Below are 19062 nucleotides of genomic sequence, written 5' to 3'. Positions count from 1 at the left end.
CTTCCAGTGCGCATGCACAAGCGACTCTACGAGTCCTCCCCTTCACGTGGGCGCGGCCTACCCCGCCACAGGCGTGGTGGGCGGAACCAAGAGGCTACTTCCGGGATCCTCCCTCGACCCTACTTCAGGGAATAACCCTTTTATATGATTGGCAGTAGCATTAACCAGTAGTGATTAGAGATGAGACAGACGATGGGGGTTCTCCCAAAACTCATTTAGGAACACCTTTTCGAAGTTAACCAATCATAAGCTTTGAGTGGGAGGGTTCTCTTCTGGGGCGGGACAGAGTGATTGATGCCTTCATTGACTAATGGAAATTTGATTGCGGGTAAGCTAGGCCCAATCAGAAGTGAGAGGGCCGGATCCTGGGGCGGGGCCTGTGCTTCGGCAGTTGAACCGCTCGCGAGGAGGGGTGTCCGCGGAGAAGGTGAGAGGCGGCGGGCGCGGCGGGTGCGCGGACTGGGGCGGCGATCTCGCGGGGGAGGGGTTCTCTGGGGAGAGGGGACTGCCGCGGGCAGCTGACCCGGCAGTGTGGGAATCGGCAGGGGGTGCCCTTTAACCCGGGTAGGGGTTGTGGGGCAGAGGTTAGTAGGTGAGTCGGGGGTGGGTGTTTCATAGGAGGGTCTTTAAAGGGGAGATTGTAATGCGGGAGACGGCAGATGGTGGGATTTAGAGATCCCCTTGTAATACAGCATTGCGATTTAATGAGAGGTCTGAAGGCAGAGCATTATTTCAGCGCGGGGTGGATGGGCGGGCGGACCCGTTCCCTGTGGTGGGTTAGTAACTTTGAGTGGAGGGCTTGCGAAGAAACCACGTTGAGGGAGAGGGAACCTCCAGGGATCTGAGTGTGCTTTGGTGACATGTGAAGCGTATCACATGCAGCGTTTACTATGTTGCATTAACTTATTTTCCCCGATTGTTCTGGGGATGGAATCCAGGGGTTGCACGCGCTAGGCAAGTGCTCTATCACTGAGCTGCACAGAGCCCCTGCATGAACTCTTACACTTCCTAACAAGCCCTCCCAGTGGTTAAGATTGAGTTCTGGCGTCTGGTTGCTGGAGTTTGAATCTTGGGTTTGGCTGCTGACCCTGAACGTCACATGATTTTGGCAAGTTGTTTAGTTTCATCATCCTGAGAAGGACCTGTCTCCTCACCTAGTAGCCCCCCACCCTCTTTACCCAGTGAAAACTTCCAGGTGTCTTATGTCCAGTCTGATCCTCTGCCCTGGACTGCAGGGCCCACTATGCTGTACTTGAAGATACAGCTCACATCCAGACTGAAACTTGTCCCAAAACAAACTTGTTGTTTACCCCCTTCAGCCTCCCAACCCAGCTGATGTCACCTTTGAAGTTGCCTGTCACTCCTCCCTTTTCTCTCACCCACATACACGGTCCACCCATCATTGTAGTCTGGATGGGATCCAACCAGTTCACTGGCACCTTTGCTACCCCTGTGGTGCAAGCCATCTTTGGCTTTCCCTGCTCTGTTGCCGTGGCATCCTCATTGGGCTCCCTGAATCTGTCCTTGACCCCCAAAGTCAAGGGATCTTGTTGAAACAAATGTCAGATCATGTCATTCCTGTTCAGGGCCCCTCTGGCTCACACTTCATTCAGCAAAAGTCCCCACCAGGTCTCTAAGCAATCCAGCTTCCTCCTCCATCCTCCCTTCAATTCCCACCATTCCCAGATCCCCTGCCCCACTACTGCAGCTACCCTGGCTTCATTACTGTCCTTTGGACATAGCAAATACATTGCCACCTCAGGGCCTTTGAGCTTGCCATCCCCTCCATCTGGATCGGGCTCCTGTCCCATGTCTACATGGCTTCTCCCGCCCCTCCTTCAGGTCTCTATTCAGATGTCAGCCTCATAGACAGGCCCTGCTGACCACTCAAGCTAAGAAAGCTCCTGTCACTTCCTGGCCCTATACCAGGCTTTGTTTTTCTCCATAACACCACCACGTGATAGCGATAATTTGTCTATGTCCATTGGGCTTCTCAGACCTGCTCTCCAGAGTATTTGGCTCTGGGTGGCCCCTGGAAGAGCATGTAGGTGTGCGAACAGTGTTACTTCTGTGATGCCACCATTAGCACCCTTCCTCTGGTCTCCCTGGGTATGGGGCAGGTTGCTGAACTTCTGTCTGGTGGTGGGAGTGGGGTAACAAATTGGGCATGAGAGTCTTAACAACTTAAGTGTCTGAAGGAGCTTATAGGAAATGCAGATTCCTGGGCCCACCCTAGAGATTGTGCTTCTGCAGGTGGGGACCAGGCCCAGGAGCCTGCATTTCCGTAAGGGCCTGAGGTCATGCCGATGCCCCACAGTCCTCCGCACCGGAGAAATGCCTGTTCAGAACCTGGGTTGGAGAAGGCTGCTTCACTCTACATCAAGCTACTTCTCTTAGGCTGATCCCCTGCTGGGCAGGGCTAGGACTGGGGTGGTGGGATATTGGTTATCAGGACAGCCTCTGACTTAACCTGGGAGTCCGGGAGGGCTTCCACACGAGAGGAACTTGGAACTGAGACCAGGAGAGTGATTGGGAGTGAGCTGAGGGGAGAAGACCTGGGCTGTATCCACAGTGCCTCTGACCTGTTCCCTGCATCTCCCATCAAATTAACAAGCATTCCCTAATCTATGCCATGCCAGGGTACTGATAATGTAAGATTGATCAAAATGACACTCTGGTCTGTCAATTAATCAATGAATCATATTGGTAACATCCAGTGTCAGGCACCTGACACACCCTGAATGCACTAACAAACAATCTCCACAATCCAGTGAGACAGGAGTGCTTATCTCCCTGTGTTGATGGGGAAAGGCCCAGAGATGACAAGTGCCTTGCACAAGATCACACTGGGTATGGGAGGAGCTGGGATCAGAACCCAGGAATCCCCAGCCTGCAGCAAGTATCATCCTTATACAGGAGGCCACATTTAGGTTAGGGCTGAGACAGGAGCAGAGTTCTGGGAGGAAAGGGCAGGTGGCCAGGGAAGGGCAGCTGGACAATGAGTAGGGTATGAATGCTCCCTCCATGTGGGAGCCTCAATGCTCCCTCGATGTGGGATCCTCAGCTTTATGCTCTAAAATGGGGATGGTTCTAAAACCTGCCAGAGAATTAAGGGAGTCCTGGGTTATAAGCATGCTTGGTCCTTATCAAAACGCATTTGAAGGACAGTGCAAGAGGAGTATGGACACCCTGGGGGCTGTGGGGTGCACTAAAGGACTTTTGTTTTTATATATTCCAGGGAGCAGTGGAAGGCTTTGTGTTTGGGGGAGTGCAGGGGTGAAGGAGAAGGGAATTCAGAATAGGGGAGAAGGGTGTCATCCAGGCCAGGCCACAGGTGTGTGAGGGATGGGGGGTACGCTGCATTGGAGAGGCTATGGCTGGGCTGGGATATGTGGTGGTCACGGGGGCTGCAGAGGGTGGGCCAACAGCCATGGAGGGAGGGGCGACTGCCCGGAGTTGGGGTTTGCCCATGTTTGGTGTGGGAAGTGGTGGTGTGGATTTGTCTTTGGGGAGCCAGTGAGAAGGGCTCGCAGCTCCTACCCTGGGTGAGGGCTGTGAAGTCTGCCAGCCGGGTAGTGCAGTTGGGAGGAGGAGCCAGGAGCGGTGATGTAACACTGGAAAGGAGAAGGGGTCACCTTAGTGAAGGGAGGGCTGGGGACTGGGAAATCGAGTGTGCAGTGAGCTGGAGGTTTGATGTCATGAGCCCTGAACACTGGGGTCAGGAATGTGGGCCAGAATGGGGTGCTGGGGTGCCCACACACGTGCAGGGTTGGGGGGGTGACGTCATGAGTTGGTGAGGGCGGGGCCTGGAATGCGCTGCTGGGATGCAGGGTCAGGAGGCTGAGGCAGAGAAGAGGAGCGGGGAGAACCTTGGGACTGGAATGAAATCAACAATCAGGATGGGCCACCGGTCACACAGCGAAGATGGAAGCTGCAGGTAGAGGGATAGGGTGGGGCTCGAGGGGGAGGTTGCTTAGGGCCGGGGAATCCCAAAAGTGGGGGCGGCGGGGGGGGGGTGTTCTGGGAAGGCTCTCCGAAGGGAAGAGAGGTGGGAAATGTGTGTGCACTGGAGAGGGGGCTTTATATACAATTTGGGAGGAATCCAGGGGAATATGGGACAATAGAATACAGGCTAAAAGTGGGGTTACCTTGAATAAATATGCGGGCAGAATCCTGGAGAAATGATTTTTTTTGGGGGGGAGAATTCTGGTGGGATATGTGGGGAACCCTAGGAAGATGGGGGGACTGGTGTAGGGAGAAGCAGTGTGACAGCTTCCCCCACCCCCCAATCAGTGAGAGATGGATGCAAATAGGAGACTTTGGAGGGGAGAGGGGACTGGTTTCTGGGGAACAGCACAAGGGGGCAGGGCTGGGACGTGGAGGGAGCGAGATTCTGCAGAGAGAAGGGGAAGCCGAGCTAGAATCCGGTGGCCATCTAGGGAGTGAGGGTCGAGCTGGCAGAAGTGTGAGATGATGCCATCAGCCGCTAAGGACACTTTCGCTTCCCAGAGGAGATGGGCGGCGGGGAGGCACGTGTGTGGTGTAGGGGCGAGTTGGATTCAGGCAGATTGTTCCGAGGCTGAATGGCTGGGACCGAGGTGACTGGATGGGAGCTAAAGACTTCAGGCAGTTGAGCACGGAGACGGGCTGCTGCTGTCACGGGGTGAGGATGGGGGGCTCATGTGGTGGAGTGGGAAAAGGAGGGCAGGGCCGGGTTGGCGGTAGGGATGGCGTGTGGCGGACCCCTTCCTCTCAGGTGCCACGAGTGGGGGCGGTGATGCTGCGTGGCTTCTTAGGTGTTCCGCGGGTTCCTCCAACGCCTTAGTAACCTCCGGTGCCTTGGAAACGGGGATGGCGCGCCCGCTGATTGGCTGGTGGAGTCTGAGGGGCGGGGTCTTTGGGCGGGGCCTGAGGGCGGGGTCCTGTACTCCCGGTGGGGTGGGGCCTGCGCTGCCAGGCACGGTGTTAAGGGTCAGAAAATGAGGAATCTGTTGAAATGTGCAGCAATCTGCTTGCAGGGAAATCAGGGATTTTTAGTCCAGTACCTGAATCTCCAGAAAATAAAAGCACAATATCTGGATTCTGAGCTTTCTGGGGAAAGAGACTCCCAGATATCATGAGCCTTTATAAAAAGCACTAGAGACCCTTCCCCCAAATAAATTTAAGAGCTCAGATCTAGAGACAGAGAGGTGTTTTTTATGACCCCTGGGGTTCAGGCAGTTGTCCTTGGACCTCTGGGATAGGGGATCAATGGATGGGCCTAGGGTGTGGTATTCTGGGAGCCCCTGAAATTATCTGTAAAATGTGTGGGCCTGTTGATCTGGGCAGGGTTCAGAAATTTCATTGGATTCTCAAAAGACAAGGACTCTAAAAAGATTCTTGACCTAAATTTCAGGGCTCATCTTTCCCCCCAACAATGTCTTGTCTGATGTTAGACTCTAGGAAGAACTTCCTGGGGGAAATGTGAGGACTAAATGTAGGGAGAGGATACCAGGCATGGGAGGGGTCCACAGGGTCTGGGTTGGTGACTCTGACTTTGGAGCAGCAGTGGTACTCACAATTAGAGCCCTTTTCTTGCTTAGTTCCTATATTCTGGGGGAACTAAAGAATGGACTTGTCTTATCTGTGTCCCTTTGACGCTCAGAAACAACAATAAGATAATAATAGCAAGATGATGGCAGTGTTAGTATGCATGGAATGTGTGCTATGTGTCAGGCGCTGCTGAATTTTGCCAAAGATTTCAACACATTTCACTCATTTAATCCTCACACCAGTCCAAGGAGGTGGTGCTGCTAGCCAGCTGTAGGCTTGGGTGTGTGATCATCATCTGGCCACCTGTGACATCTCGGATCTCATCATTCAGCCCCCTCCCCTGTTCGTTCTCCTGCAGACTGCCAGCTTCCCTGCTGAACAGACCAGGAACATCTCACAGGGGCCTTTCCCTCTGCCTGGACAGTGATAGTCGTCTTCCTCTCTCCCTCCTTTCCTTCCCTTAGCCTTTGCTCAGAGAGGCCTCTCCTGGCCTTCTTAGCTACAGAGCAGCCCCTTCCCCATCATTGGCCCCATTCTCCACCATTGGCATTTTTATATACCTGACTGCCCCACAGGGCATGGATTCAGCCTGATTTCTTTTTTTTTTTTAAAGAGAGAGAGAGTGTGTGTGTGTGTGTGTGTGTGTGTGTGTGTGTGTGAGAGAGAGAGAGAGAGAGAGAGAGAGAATTTTTAATATTTAGTTTTTAGTTCTCGGCGGACACAACATCTTTGTTGGTATGTGGTGCTGAGGATGGAACCCGGGCCTCACGCATGCCAGGCGAGCGCACTACCGCTTGAGCCACATCCCCAGCCCCAGCCTGATTTCTTATTACATCCCCATCATCCAGGATGCCACTTGCTTCGAGGCTGGGATTCTGACTCATGGAGAGAGTAATTAACTTGCTCATGAGCTGGTGGGACTTGGATGGGAACTCAGGCAGCCCAGGCCCCCATTCTGAACCACCCCTAGGACACCTGGGTGGAGGGCAGAGGCCTGGGAGTCTCCTCCAGCTAGCTCTTTGTTGACCGAACATAAGAGTAGTAGCTTTGTTGGCTAGTGCCGCAGTCTGGCTGCAGCAAAACTAACTGGGGGGTGACGAGCAACTTGTGTAGATTGATACAGCAGGAGTGGGAGCCATTTATTGTAGGACAACAGAGGTATTTATACATTCCACACAGCCTATCTTAATTAACATAAACTAGATACAGCAATCAACCAATAAGAAATCTCCACACTTAATGGCTCGCTGGCACCACCTCACAAACCACTCCCCCTGGCAAAATACCAGGCACCATCCTGACTTGTTTACAGACTCTAACAGGCTTGGAGAAGGCATTTATGCTTATAATAGGCTAATTAATAAAATCAATGATTAAATCGGTGTAAATATTTTCAGTATATCATATATAACATATGGAAGTGGCTATTTCTTGGATGTGATACATTTTCTCCATACATTTTCTGGCTCCCTCACCTGTTCAGGTCTCTGCTCAATTGTCACCTACTCTGAGTGGCCTTCTCTGACCTGCCCAACCCCAATATTCCCTATTTCCCTCTCCAGTTTAATTTTTCTCCCCAAATGTTTGCTGAATAAATGAATAAGTAATAATCAGTAGTAGTGGTCCTGTCTGACCTACCTATGGGTGTCACCCACTCCTGCTAGCCAGCCTGTGTTGGGCACAGTAGTGTGAGGACAGAGTTCTTGGAGTTTTTATGTATGTTGTTCAGTTGAATCCTCACGCTAACTCTTGAGGTAGGGGCCACAGTTACACTCATTTTCCAGATGAGGAAACTGAGGCTCAGAGAGAAGTGAACTCATTTTCCCAAGGTGCAGCTGGTGAGTGGTGAACCCAGGATGTGAGTCCTGGTCTTCAGAGCTCAAAAGTCTGGCCTCAGCTCCTCTGGGTCTCTTGTCTTATCCCTCTCTCCAGTGACCCTGGCCATGGACCAGCCCACTGGCCTTCAGGTGGACTACGTCTTCCGGGGTGTGGAGCATGCTGTGCGGGTGGTGGTTTCTGGACAGGTGCTGGAGCTGGAGGTGGAGGACCGGATGACAGCCGACCAGTGGCGCGGCGAGTTCGATGCCAGCTGTGAGTGTGCCTCCCTGGGGTGGGCTCGCCTCCCATCCCCTAGGGCCAGCTTTCCCTAGAAGATGAGATTCCCCTTAGTTCTGCCTACCTGCCTCTTCTATCTGACCAGAGCTCCCAAGGTGGGGAGGTCTCATGTCCTAGGCCAGAGGCACCAAGCTGGGTAGAGTCTGAGGGCTAGGATGTATTACCCTTGGGTCGGGCAAGTGGTCAGATATCAAGAGGGACTTTTTCTTCCCCCACCCAGTCATTGAAGATTTGACTCATAAGACAGGGAACTTCAAACAGTTCAACATCTTCTGTAACATGCTGGAGTCGGCCCTCACCCAGGTAGGGACCAGGCATTGAGGGTTAGGGGTTGGTTCTGGGGTAGAGGCCCATGTGATGTTTGTGTGTCCCTTTGTCTCCTTCATTGAAGGGATTGGGCTTTTTCTTTCTCAATTTAAGTGGATTTTCTGATTCTAAGTATAGTTATGTAGAAAATTCAGATTACAGAAATATAAAGAAGAAAACCACTCTGCTACTAGTACACACCTTTGTTAATATTCTGGTGAAAGTCGCCCCAGCCATTTCTTCATTTCTTTCCCCTTCCCCCACCTCTGTGTTGGCAGATCTGTAATTGACCACGAGTGGATATATTTTCCAAGGTATTCTACAACCAACTTTTTTTTTTTTTTTTTGGTACTGTGGATCGAACCCAGAGACACTTAATTACTGAGCCATATCCCCAGCCTTTTTAAAAATATTTTATTAGAGACAGGGTCTCACTGAGTTGCTTAGGGCCTCGTTAAGTTGCTGAGGTTGGCTTTGAACTCACAATCCTTCTGCCCAAGCTGCTGGGATCACAGGCATGTGCCACCATGCCTGGCTTACAACCAACCTTTAAAAGATTCAACAATATTTCATAGGAATTTAGTCCCATCAGAGAGTTTAATAGTCTGTTCATTTTGTTTGCTGAGCATCTACAGGGTGCCCTGCACTGTCACAGGCACTGGAGGTAGAGCAGTGAACCCAGGAGACCAGGTCTCTGCTGCTGACATTCTAGTGGGAGAGACAGACAGTTGAAAAAAATTTACAATGTCAAGTATTAAAAGTATTAATGGGAGAACAAAAGCAGGTTATAACTTAGGATACAGAGGGTATTTAGATATTTTTTAAAATTATGAACTATATTGTTTCTTTGATTACAGATAAATTATGCTCTCATAAAACTGTGAAGATATTTGAGCATGACTCAGAGTCCTTTATAATTCCCTTTTTATTCTCTGTCCAGACTGTAACATTTTTCTTTGAATTCAGACTTATTATTGCCACTTCCTAGATGGGAACTCAGCCAGTCACTTCCCCCTCAATGCCTATAAACTGGGAATAATAGTAGTTCCCATTTCATAATATTGTGAAGATGATGAGTTACTATATGTAAAATGTTGGCTAATCATAACAGGTATACAGATACAGTTTTTTATTATTATCAACTTTTGAATTTATCATCCTTGTTAGTGGTTGCTTAATATTGTACGCATGCATCATGATGTATATAACCCAGTGGTTCTCAAACTGTTTGGTTTTATGACCCCTTTATACTCTTAAAAACTCTGGAGGACACCGAAGAGCTTTTGTTTATATAGATTCTATCTATCAATATTTATTTACCATATTAGGAATTAAAACAAATTTAAAGGAGTTTATGAGTTTTTTAGAAATAGCAATAGCAATCCTGTTATGTTAACCTAAATATCATTTTAATGAAAAATAAATTTTCTAAAAGAAAAAATTACATTTTTGCAAATCTCTTTAATGTCTGGCTTCATGATAGAAAATTCTGGATTCTCACATGCTCCTGTATTTAGTCTTTTGTGCTATGTTTTGGTTGAAGAATATGTAGAAAAATCCTGCCTTACACAGGTACATAGTTAGAAAAAGTAGTATTTTAATAGCTTTTTCAAATAGTTGTGATTATTCATCTTTGTTAACACTAAAACTGGACGTGTAGTTTTAACCTTCAACTAACTTGAAGGTTAGTTGCAGCGTGGAATCTGAAATCTCATCAGCGAACTTATATTGTTGCTTTAAAAAAATTCAGACCTGTTAATTGAGGCTGGGGCTGGAGCTCAGGCGCAGAGTGCTCAAGCAGCATGTGCAAGGCCCTGGTTTGGTTTTCAGCACTGCAGAATAAAAAAAACCCAAACCAAAGGCCCTCTTCCCCCAGCAAACCCGAGGGTGCATCTTGTACTCTGCATGGCTTTTTAAGTGAGTTTGTAATATCACATATTGGTCATTTGGAAAATATCGCTTCATTGAGTTGCACAGACCTTTCAAATGTTGACCCATTTCATGATTGAAAGCCAGGAGTGACATTTAGTAACATCCCCACTGATCTCACAGGCTGAGTCTTGGAACAGGGAAAAGCCCTCAAGCACATTGCAAGGGCAAATTTTCCAAAATTCTAATTCGAATCCCAAGTGCAAAGCTTGAAGTTTATCATTGGCAACCAACTCGTATACTGTTTTCCTTGCAGACAGGCTCACTGTGTTCATTTTGGAAAAAATGCCTGCCAAGTGCCCAGCTCTGAAGAACCATAGTTTTGTCTGTCAGTTCTTTCAAGTAAAAATACTATTCCATGAAAAAGTGGCTTATTTGGTTTGAAATGTGGTTGCACAAGTGCTTTCCGCAGGCCACTGTCAGGCTTGGGTATGCAGCAGGGGCACCTGGTGGCTCCTGCCCGATTTCTTGTACAGAAGAGTGAAGAGACAGGCACTTGGGGGTCTTGGGTCAACAAATGGAGCAGTTTCACTGCTTCCGCATGAACTCCTGTGTTGAATTTATTGGTTGCTTGTTGATTTCTTCTTCCTCATCCCAGCCCGATGAGGCTGCCTGGCATGGAGAAGCTGGGGACTGCTGGTGCCGCTGGTTTGATTTCGCCAAGGCGGCAGCAGTTTCCCAAAGCCACCGTTACCTTTGCATCATTAGCGTGAATGTCAACCCAGAAGAAATAGAAAGCACACCAAGTCTTTGCATCATTATGAAAATAGTTTTGGCCTCATGGGCTCCCGAGAGGGCCCCCAGGTCCTGCAGTCAACACGTAGACAGCCACAGACCTAAGCCATCCCCAGTGGTTGAGTAAGAAGGTTCTTTGTAGCTTCTCTCGCTAGTCCTGTCCTGTGCGCATGCCCAGATCAGCTTGTCTAGATCCTGTCCCGCAGCCTCAGCGCAGGGTAGTCCAGCCGCCCGGGGCAAGGTGGTCCTGGGAGTGTGGGTTGTGTGGTCTGGGGTGGCCCTGCCAGCCCTGGGGCAGCTTCTTCCTTCCTCTCCAATAGAGCAGTGAATCGGTCACCCTAGACCTTCTGACCTACACAGACCTGGAGTCCCTGCGGAACCGCAAGCTGGGGGGGCGCCCGAGCACCTTGGCCCCCAGATCGAACCAGCTCAACTCCAAGCGCTACCTGATCCTTATCTATTCTGTGGAGTTTGACAGGTGGGCACAAGGGGCCGGTTCCAGGCCTGGGCTGGTGGGCAGGGCTGGGGGAAGAACCCTTGGAGCCTGGATCATGTGGGGGTGTTATTTATGCTTTGCCTTCGGAGTCTTGGGTGTGGGGTTTACATTATTATTGTGTTTGGCTACAAATAGCCGAATAACCATTACTAGTGTTTGTTTGTTTATTTCAAGATACTGAGGATTGAACCCAGGGTTGCTTTACCACTGCCTAGTTCTGTAGCCCTTCTAATTTAATTTTGAGGCAGGGTCTCTCTAAGTTGCTGAGGCTGGCTTCAGACTTGCCATCCTCCTGCCTCAGCCTCCCACATCACTGGGATTACAGGCATACACCATTGTGCTTGGCTCCATTGCCAGTGCTTTCAACAAGCAACAGTTTATCACATAACAAAATGTCTAGATGACTGCCAATCAACAGTTCCATTAGGAACTCAGGCTGTTTTTGTTTTATTTTTTCCTTTGTCATACTTAAGATATTGGCATTTTGACTTCATATTTATCTCTTATAGTCACAAAATAGCTGCTGTATCTCCAGACATTATGTCTGAATTAAAGCAGGGAGAAAAGGGACAGCGCTGAGTTTGCTAATTGAATCTGCTGGTTTATCAGGAAAACAAAAATATGGCCTCGAGACTCCTAACAGATTTCCCATCATATTTGGCCCTTTGTAGAGGATTGCTGGGAAAGTGAGTGTATGGCTTTGTAACTGTTCTGACAGGGAGAAGGGAACTGGGAATGATTCTGGAGTAGCTGAGGGCAGCGTCTGCCCCTCTTGGTAATGGCTGCCGGATGTTCTAGTGGGAAGAGGCCAGTCCTCTGTGAATTGTAGATGGCGGGGCAGTTAACCAACCTGCAGTCCGTTTCCTCAGCCAAGGGGTGACCAGCTCAGGCCACCGGAACCTCTCACTGTGGAGTCTGAATTAGGACTGTGCTTGGCTGGTACATGTCCTCTCTGCCAGCAGTGTGCAACAAGAAGTTGCCTGAGACTGCTCCAGGGCCTAGTCCCTGTGGTCTCGGAAGTGCATGGAAGAGGCCCCTAGGGGTGGCTGGTACAAGGGGCCTGGGGCAGGGCAGGGCATGGGGCGTGGGTTGTGTTTTGACTGTGACTCTCAGAACCTGGTTTCACCCTCAGGCAGCTGCTCAGCCTCTGAGATGCCCTGGTTCTAATCCCCCTCCTCAGGATTCACTACCCGCTGCCCCTTCCATACCAGGGCAAGCCAGACCCTGTGGTCCTGCAGGGCATCATCCGCTCACTGAAGGAGGAGCTGGGCCGCCTCCGAGGGCTGGACGGCCAGGATGCTCGGGACTCCCGGGAGACTGAGATCTGGCACCTGCGGGAGCAGTGAGTCTGGGAGGGGTGGGCGGCCAGGGCTGGGGGTGGGGGCAGGGGCCTCCGTGCCATCCCTCATCCACCCTGTTCATTCTGAGGTCCTCCTGTGCCCTGCCTTGTGCTGGGTGGTGCTGGGGGCACAGCGGTGACCACGACAAACTGGCCTTTCCCTCTTGGACTTCCAGCCAGTGAGGGACACAGAGCTGTCTGTGGACACTGAAGGCTCAGAGTGGGTGGGGCTGGTCCTGAAGGGGGTCCTCGTCCCTCCTGTTGGCAGAGGAAGTGCAGGTGTGCAGGCAGGCCGAGAGTCACTTAAGTCCACCTTCACCAGGTGTCTCTCCCCTCCCTGCCCCTCATGTGGTGCCCAGCCCAGCGCAAGTGAATGCTAATCACGTGGCCACCCAGGCTGTCTCCCGAAGCAGAGATGGGGTGAGGAGGGCAGGGCCTGACCAGCTTTGGGGTGGGTTAGGAGGAGTTGGGCAAGAGTGTTCTAGACAGAGGGAACAGCGCGTGCAGTCCTGGTGCTGGTGGAAACATGATGTAATAATAATAATAATAGTACCAGAGACTATGTCTACTGAGCATTTACTGCGTGCCAGGGACCCTGCTCAATGCTTTGTGGGGAATTAATTTTATTCTCAAAGCTGCCCTATGAGGTAGGCAGATGGGCACTGCTGTCGTCCTCATTTTACAGAGTCCCAGAGAAGTTAGGGGACTTTCCCCAGGTCACACAGTGAGTGATACGGCCAAGCTAGACCTCAGACCCAGGCAGCCAGTGCCAAGCCCTTCTTCCCCGCTGGTGTGCCCTGTTGACAGCTGCTAGCCCAGGACTGAGCGCCAAGTGCTCACAGAGCAGATTGGTCCTCTCTTTTGCCAAGAATGGGAGTTTATGGGGCTGGGAGACCTGTGGCCATGCACAGCTGGATGGGGAGGGTGGAAAGCTACAGTGGGGAGGCCAGGGTGGGAAGCTGGAGAAGCTTCCTGGGTAGGGTTGTGCGCGCACATGCACTTTCCAGAATGACCACAAGGTGGCGCCACAGCCTTTTGGATCGCAAAGGGGAACTTCAATATTTTGCCAAAAATGTGGTCATCTGAATATTTCATCTTCCTAATTGATTTTAGTTTTCAGGCAGAGTGAGAACAACTGAGTTAATGTGTAGCTTTGACAGATATTGATGATTGTTGGCTGGATTGATTTTTCACTACAGGATCATAAGTGGTGATCTAATTCCATAGTTCTTTCTGCTTTTGTTAGCTTCAGGTTTTCAATAAAGAAAAAATTCTCTCATTTGGTTTCCCCCAGGTACATTTTGTACAGGAAAAGCATGATTAATGCTTAATTCTTTCTTTTATTTAACTTTCCATCAGAATAATGTATTGGTTCCTTCTCATCCACCATGGAGATCAGTGAGTTTTGTTCTTGTATCATTATAAACTCTGTGAACTTCAACTTAATTGATCTTGTGTTGGTTTTCTATGGCTTCTGTGACAAAGTTCCACAAAATTGGTGGCTTTAAAACACTGAAATTTGTTGTTTCCCAGTTTGGAGGCCAGAATTCTGAAATTACTTTCACTGGACTGAGGTCAAGACACCGGCAGGGCTGGGCTCCCTCCAGAGAAGCTGGGGGACTCTGTGCCTCTTCCAGCTTCTGGTGTCTGCTGACATTCTTTGGCTTATGACCACCTCACTGCGGTCTCTGCCTATGGTCACACTGTTCTTTCCTCTTCTGTGTCTCATTTCTCTGATTCTGAATCAGGATACTTGGGATTACATTTAGGGCCCACCCTGTTAAGCCAGGAAAATCTCACCTCAAGATCCTTAATTTTATGGCCTTGTTGCCATAACAGCAAAGAGTCACAGTTTCCAGGGAAAAGGACGGGGATATCTTTTTTCCTCGGGGAGGGGGCACTATTTAGCCTGTCACAAATTCATTCATTGCATTTATTCTTTTTTAAAATATTTTTTTAGATGTTGATGGACCTTTATTTTACTCATTTATTTATATTTGGTGCTGAGAATCAAACCCAGTGCCTCACACATGCCAGGCAAGTGAGCCACAACCACTGAGACACAACCCTGCATTTATTCTTTGTGATGTAGATAATGTCTGGTCTTTGGCCAGTAGGAACCCTTCATGTTGAAATGACCCAGGAGTTTGAGGCCAGCTTGGGCAACAGAGCTTGTAACTCTTTATATACAATATTTTCATAGTCCCAGAGTCAGAGTGAAAAAGGGGGTTCCATTCAGAGAAGTCCAGTTTCTATCCCTATTCTTCCTCCTTTTTCCACGGGTAATCAATCCTTCTCCCCCTGCTTTTTTTTTTTTTTTTTTTAATGGTGCTGGGGATTGAACCCAGGGCTCCACACTTGCTAGGTAAGTACTCTTTATCACGGCTACATCCCCAGCCAGTCTTTCCCCATTTTAAAGCTTTTTAGTTATTCTATTTTGAAAATATGAACATACCTATAATTTATAATTACATTCTTTTATAAAAAGGGACTTGGGACCCACTCTTTTGTGCTGATTTACAATGTATCCTGGTGACCACCTGGGGGCAGAAGACAGGTCCTCCTCAACCATTCTTTTTCACAGTTGTTGGCACTCTGACTGGAAGTACCACAGAAATTCAGCTAGTTCTGTTGATGGGCATTTTGGTTATTTCTGCTCTTTCACTGTTATAAGTAGAGTCACAACAAAGAGCCTTATGTATATGTCATTTCCTCAAAGAGGCGTTTTGATCACGTAGTGACCTGGTCAGATTTGCATTTCATAAAATCCCTCTGGTGAGAGACAAAGGGAAGACCTGGCTGGGAAGGTCCTGGAGGCCAGAGTAAGGACTCAGGGCCAGGCTTTCAGGGTGTAGAGATAGCCAGACGGATGAAATCTTTAAAAATCAGAACGCAATCGCCGTGTCCCCACCCCTCACGGGTGTGTGTGTGTGAGAGATGGGGTCGTGCCCGTCTCATGGGATGAATGAAGGTGATGTGACTGTGCCCTTCCCCCGCGGAGATAACCACCTTAACCACTCCACCCTGGGGGGGGGGCACCTGGGACTGACGGGATCCCGTTCCTACTTGGTGGGGAGGTGAAAGGTTGGCCATGCCCAGCCCCGGTGGAGAAGCAGGATTGGAGGGGCCGTGCGCCTTCAGCCCTCGCCACTTGCTCCCCGCAGGGTGTCTCGCCTGGCATCTGAGAAGCGGGAGCTGGAAGCACAGCTGGGCCGGTCTCGTGAGGAGGCGCTCGCCGGGCGGGCGGCGCGCCAGGAGGCAGAGGCGCTGCGCGGGCTGGTGCGCGGCCTGGAGCTAGAGCTGCGGCAAGAGCGCGGCCTGGGTCACAGGGGAGCCGGCCGCCGCAGCCAGGACTGCCGCCGCCTGGCTAAGGAGGTGAGGGGGCCGGGTGGCCGGCGGGTATGGCCCGCCGGGCGCGGACGCTGGCCTCATCCTGGACCACGCCGCTCCCCTCCACTTCCTGCAGCTCGAGGAGGTGAAGGCGTCGGAGCGCAGCCTGCGATCCCGGCTGAAGACGCTGAACTGCGAGCTGGCCTTGTACAAAAGGGGGTAAGGGACCTCAGCCAGGGGTGGGCGGGGCCTGGAGGGGGTGGAGTCCGAGGCCGGTGGGAGAGGATAGGCGGAGCCTGCGGTGGGCGTGGCTTGTCGGGTAGGAGGGTCCTAAACGTGGGGCTTAGGGGGGGATTCGTAATACTAGTGGAAGTGGTGGGCGGGGCCTGTGGGGAGATGGGCAGGACTTGAGCGGAAGGGCCAAGGGATTGTGCGGAGCGACAAGGTGTGGCTCACGTGTGGGATCAGGAAGATAGTGCCAGCATTTATGGGGGTGGGTGGAAGAAAATTGGAAGGGTTTTCAGGGGTCTGTGGGAGGTCTGGGAAAAAGTGTCGTGAATGTTATGTAGGGAAGTGACAGGGGTCTGTGGGGTTGGGAGAGGCGGAGCGCGGCGGAGAGTGCCCGGTGGGTCAGCGTGAACTTGCAGGAATTGGTGGGGATAGGCCTGGGGGTTCAGAGAAAGGCTGCGGTTGTCTTGGCCTGCGGAAACTAATAGCCCATCCTGTGCTCTCAGGAGGCGGTCTTCACCCGCGGTGCCTCCCCCAGCCCGGGAAGGCCGGGCTTCATCGTCCCGGGAGCGCTCCACGTCTCGTGGCCGCGCCGCCGCCCGTTCCTCATCTCGGGAGAGCGGCCGTGGGATCCGAGGTCGAGGCCGACCTGCCCGCCCCTCGCCTTCGCCCACAGGTCTCTCTCCACCCATCCTGCCCTGCCCTGCCCTGCCCTGCCCTGCCTTGGGGGGAGGCGGAACAGACTACCGTTTCGAGAGCCTGATTCAGCCTCCTCTCCCCACTTGCCCACACTGTCGTAGGTGGTCGTGTGACCCGTTTCGACCCCACGGCCTTTGTGAAAGCAAAGGAGAAGAAGCAGAAAGAGATCAGAATGAAGTTAGTACTCATTCTCTCTTCCCTGCCCTTATTCCCCTCCGGTACTGGTTCCCTAACCTGGGCTTACTGTCTTGCCACTGGTGTCCCCGCCTCCTATCAGCTTCCGTCTCCTGTCACCTGCAGCATGTCTCCTCTTCCCCTTCCGCGTTCCCACTTCTCAGTTGACCCCACCTCCTCTCCTGACCCCTTACTGAACTGCTTACTAGTTCCCTCCCCCCACCCCCCGCCTTGGTCTGGGTCCCCGCATCTTTTTCCTCTCCCAGGACAAGTTACCTCTGGTGGATCATCCGCTCTGGCAGCGACTCCTCGGAGCGCAGCGACGCCCTTCCTGCATTAGTTGGGCGCATAGCGGGGCGTCCGTCTCCTCTTTTTTTTCAGGCAACAGCAGCAGCAGCGGAACCGATTGGGTAGTGGAGGGAGCGGGGATGGCCCTTCCATCTCATGGTCTCGTCAGACCCGGCCCCCAGCTGCCGTGACTGGCCGTGGGGACGCAGCTAACCGCTCCCGGAACCGCAGCTCCTCGGGTAAAGGGCCTGGAGCTGGGGGGGGGGGCGGGCGGGGCGGGGCTGGCGATTGCTGGGGACTCACACCTGCCTCTCGCTCTAGTGGACAGTTTCCGCAGCCGCTGCTCCTCTGCTAGCTCCTGCAGCGAGTTCGAAGATTTCTCTGAGTCACTCTCCAGAGGGTAAAACTTGGATCCTGGTAGGATCATCTCGAAGGGGTGTTTGGGGAGACTGGAAACCTTCTTTTGCAGTGAAATTGGGTGATGGAGGCTAGGGGGTGGTGGTTCTTAAAACTGCAAAGGCGGAGCAGGTAGGCTGTAGCAAGGACCCCGCCTTGGTCCTTGATTACCTTCTTCTCTCAGCCTTCGCCGCAGCCGTGGGAAACCACCCAGCCCTACACCCTGGAGTGCGTCCAATGCGGTGAGTGTCTCTCCCAGGCCTTGGAGTAGGAGAGGTGATTAGCATTAAGCTCCTGGCAGCCAGCTGTCCCAGTTTCCCATGATTCCCTCCTTGGGATCAGGTTGCAGAGGTGACTCTGAAAGGCCTCTAAAAACAGGGTGTTTTGCCACTGTGGCATTGGAGAAAGGAATAGTGGGGGACACAGGATCTAGGCCCAAATTGCCAGGTCTTCACACCTGGTTTTCTACCTGAATGACTGGAAATACTCATTACTTATCTCTGGGTTGCACTTTCTTAATCAAGGATGGTTCCCTTAAAGGGTCCTTGTGATGACACAGGAGGATATTTTGGTGCCCAGTAGGTGTCAGCCCTTATTTCCCCTGAGGTCCTTGGTTTTAGAAATTCCAGTGGAATTGGGGTTGGGGTGGGGGCAAGAACAGAGGGAAGGTGCCTGATCCCCTTTGTTGCTTTCTTGTTTTCCCATCACCAGAAGTGCACCTCTCAGGAACACAGCAATCATCGGAGACGCCTGGCCAATTCAGGGGGCTGGGTCCCCATCAAAGGTGAGCGCACCAGCCCCAGATCCTGCAGGGAAGGGACTGAGGGCAGTGCATGGGCCCTGAGCTCCCTCTGGCTGCAGGCCCTTCATAGCCCCCCATACCCATGCCTGCTCTCACAGAGTACAGCTCCGACCACCAGGCGGCTGATATGGCTGAAATAGATGCCCGCCTGAAGGCCTTGCAAGAATACATGAACCGACTGGACACCCGGTCATGACCATGGAGAGGTGGTACTGCCCCTCCACCGCCATCCACCAGTGGGTATGGTGTGGGGTAGGGCCAGGGTGGCCTTCCAGCCCCACCCAGGCTCCACCCCTTCAGGTGCTCCTGAGGTCTTAGGTTTGTGAAGCCCTGACCCCACCCACTCTCCAGGCAGTGCATGCTGGGAGATAGGTTATGTGTGTTTTGTAAATAAACTTGTTTGTCCTTGGGACCCCTCAACTTATGACTGAAGGGTGGGGGTGGAGTGAAGAGAAAGGGGGAGGATGGGTGTATAATTGGGATCTGTGGGTATTTCTGGGCATGTCTGGAGGCAGATGGGGGCTCAAGCTCAGGAAAAACTTCTACCTTCTCTCAAGCAATGCAAGGGGAGACCTGAGGAGTGGGAGCAAGCCGTCCAGTCCAAAGGAGTTCAAGCAGACGTTCTGCACAGGATGTCTTTGGTGTGGTGGGGAAGGGGTGTCTTGCAGCATGGTCCACTGCCTGGGAAGCCCC

The 19062-nt window shown here is 51.7% G+C and overlaps 1 protein-coding gene and 1 long non-coding RNA gene across 6 annotated transcripts; one reads left to right on the top strand and one right to left on the bottom strand.

Moving 5' to 3' along the window:
• The first annotated feature begins 327 nt into the window (after window positions 1-327).
• On the top strand, window positions 328-18781 carry Ccdc61 (coiled-coil domain containing 61). Of its 5 annotated transcripts, XM_078031833.1 has the most exons (15): window positions 606-3937; window positions 4510-4663; window positions 7465-7623; window positions 7868-7950; window positions 10938-11095; window positions 12294-12455; window positions 15617-15827; window positions 15919-16001; window positions 16517-16686; window positions 16811-16886; window positions 17265-17410; window positions 17493-17571; window positions 17752-17809; window positions 18279-18351; window positions 18468-18781. In XM_078031833.1, the coding sequence occupies exons 3-15, from the start codon at window positions 7476-7478 to the stop codon at window positions 18563-18565; spliced, it is 1545 nt and encodes a 514-aa protein (XP_077887959.1). In that variant the 5' UTR covers window positions 606-3937; window positions 4510-4663; window positions 7465-7475; the 3' UTR covers window positions 18566-18781. The 5 variants fall into 5 exon arrangements, with proteins under 5 accessions (XP_077887957.1, XP_077887959.1, XP_077887956.1 ...); XM_078031831.1 differs by lacking the exons at window positions 606-3937; window positions 4510-4663 and adding an exon at window positions 328-427; XM_078031830.1 differs by lacking the exon at window positions 4510-4663 and having other exon boundaries at window positions 607-3937.
• LOC144370763 (uncharacterized) lies at window positions 14414-15644 on the bottom strand. Its single transcript, XR_013430705.1, has 2 exons — window positions 15519-15644; window positions 14414-15224 (listed from the first exon to the last, which is right to left on the bottom strand). It is a non-coding gene; the product is annotated as an uncharacterized LOC144370763 (long non-coding RNA).
• Window positions 18782-19062: the final 281 nt, after the last annotated feature.

The sequence above is a fragment of the Ictidomys tridecemlineatus genome, chromosome 15 (assembly GCF_052094955.1).
Source record: "Ictidomys tridecemlineatus isolate mIctTri1 chromosome 15, mIctTri1.hap1, whole genome shotgun sequence".
NCBI classification, from domain to species: Eukaryota; Metazoa; Chordata; class Mammalia; order Rodentia; family Sciuridae; genus Ictidomys; species Ictidomys tridecemlineatus.
Note: the sequence above shows the minus strand (reverse complement) of the source record. Positions and strands in the feature narration are given on the sequence as shown.

Bases quoted from the DNA above. Each gene is read 5' to 3' on its own strand.
- Ccdc61 (XM_078031830.1), top strand. The intron at 12,456-15,616 runs GTGAGTCTGGGA...TGCTCCCCGCAG, and splicing joins ATCTGGCACCTGCGGGAGCA to GGTGTCTCGCCTGGCATCTG. The intron at 18,352-18,467 runs GTGAGCGCACCA...CTGCTCTCACAG, and splicing joins GGGCTGGGTCCCCATCAAAG to AGTACAGCTCCGACCACCAG.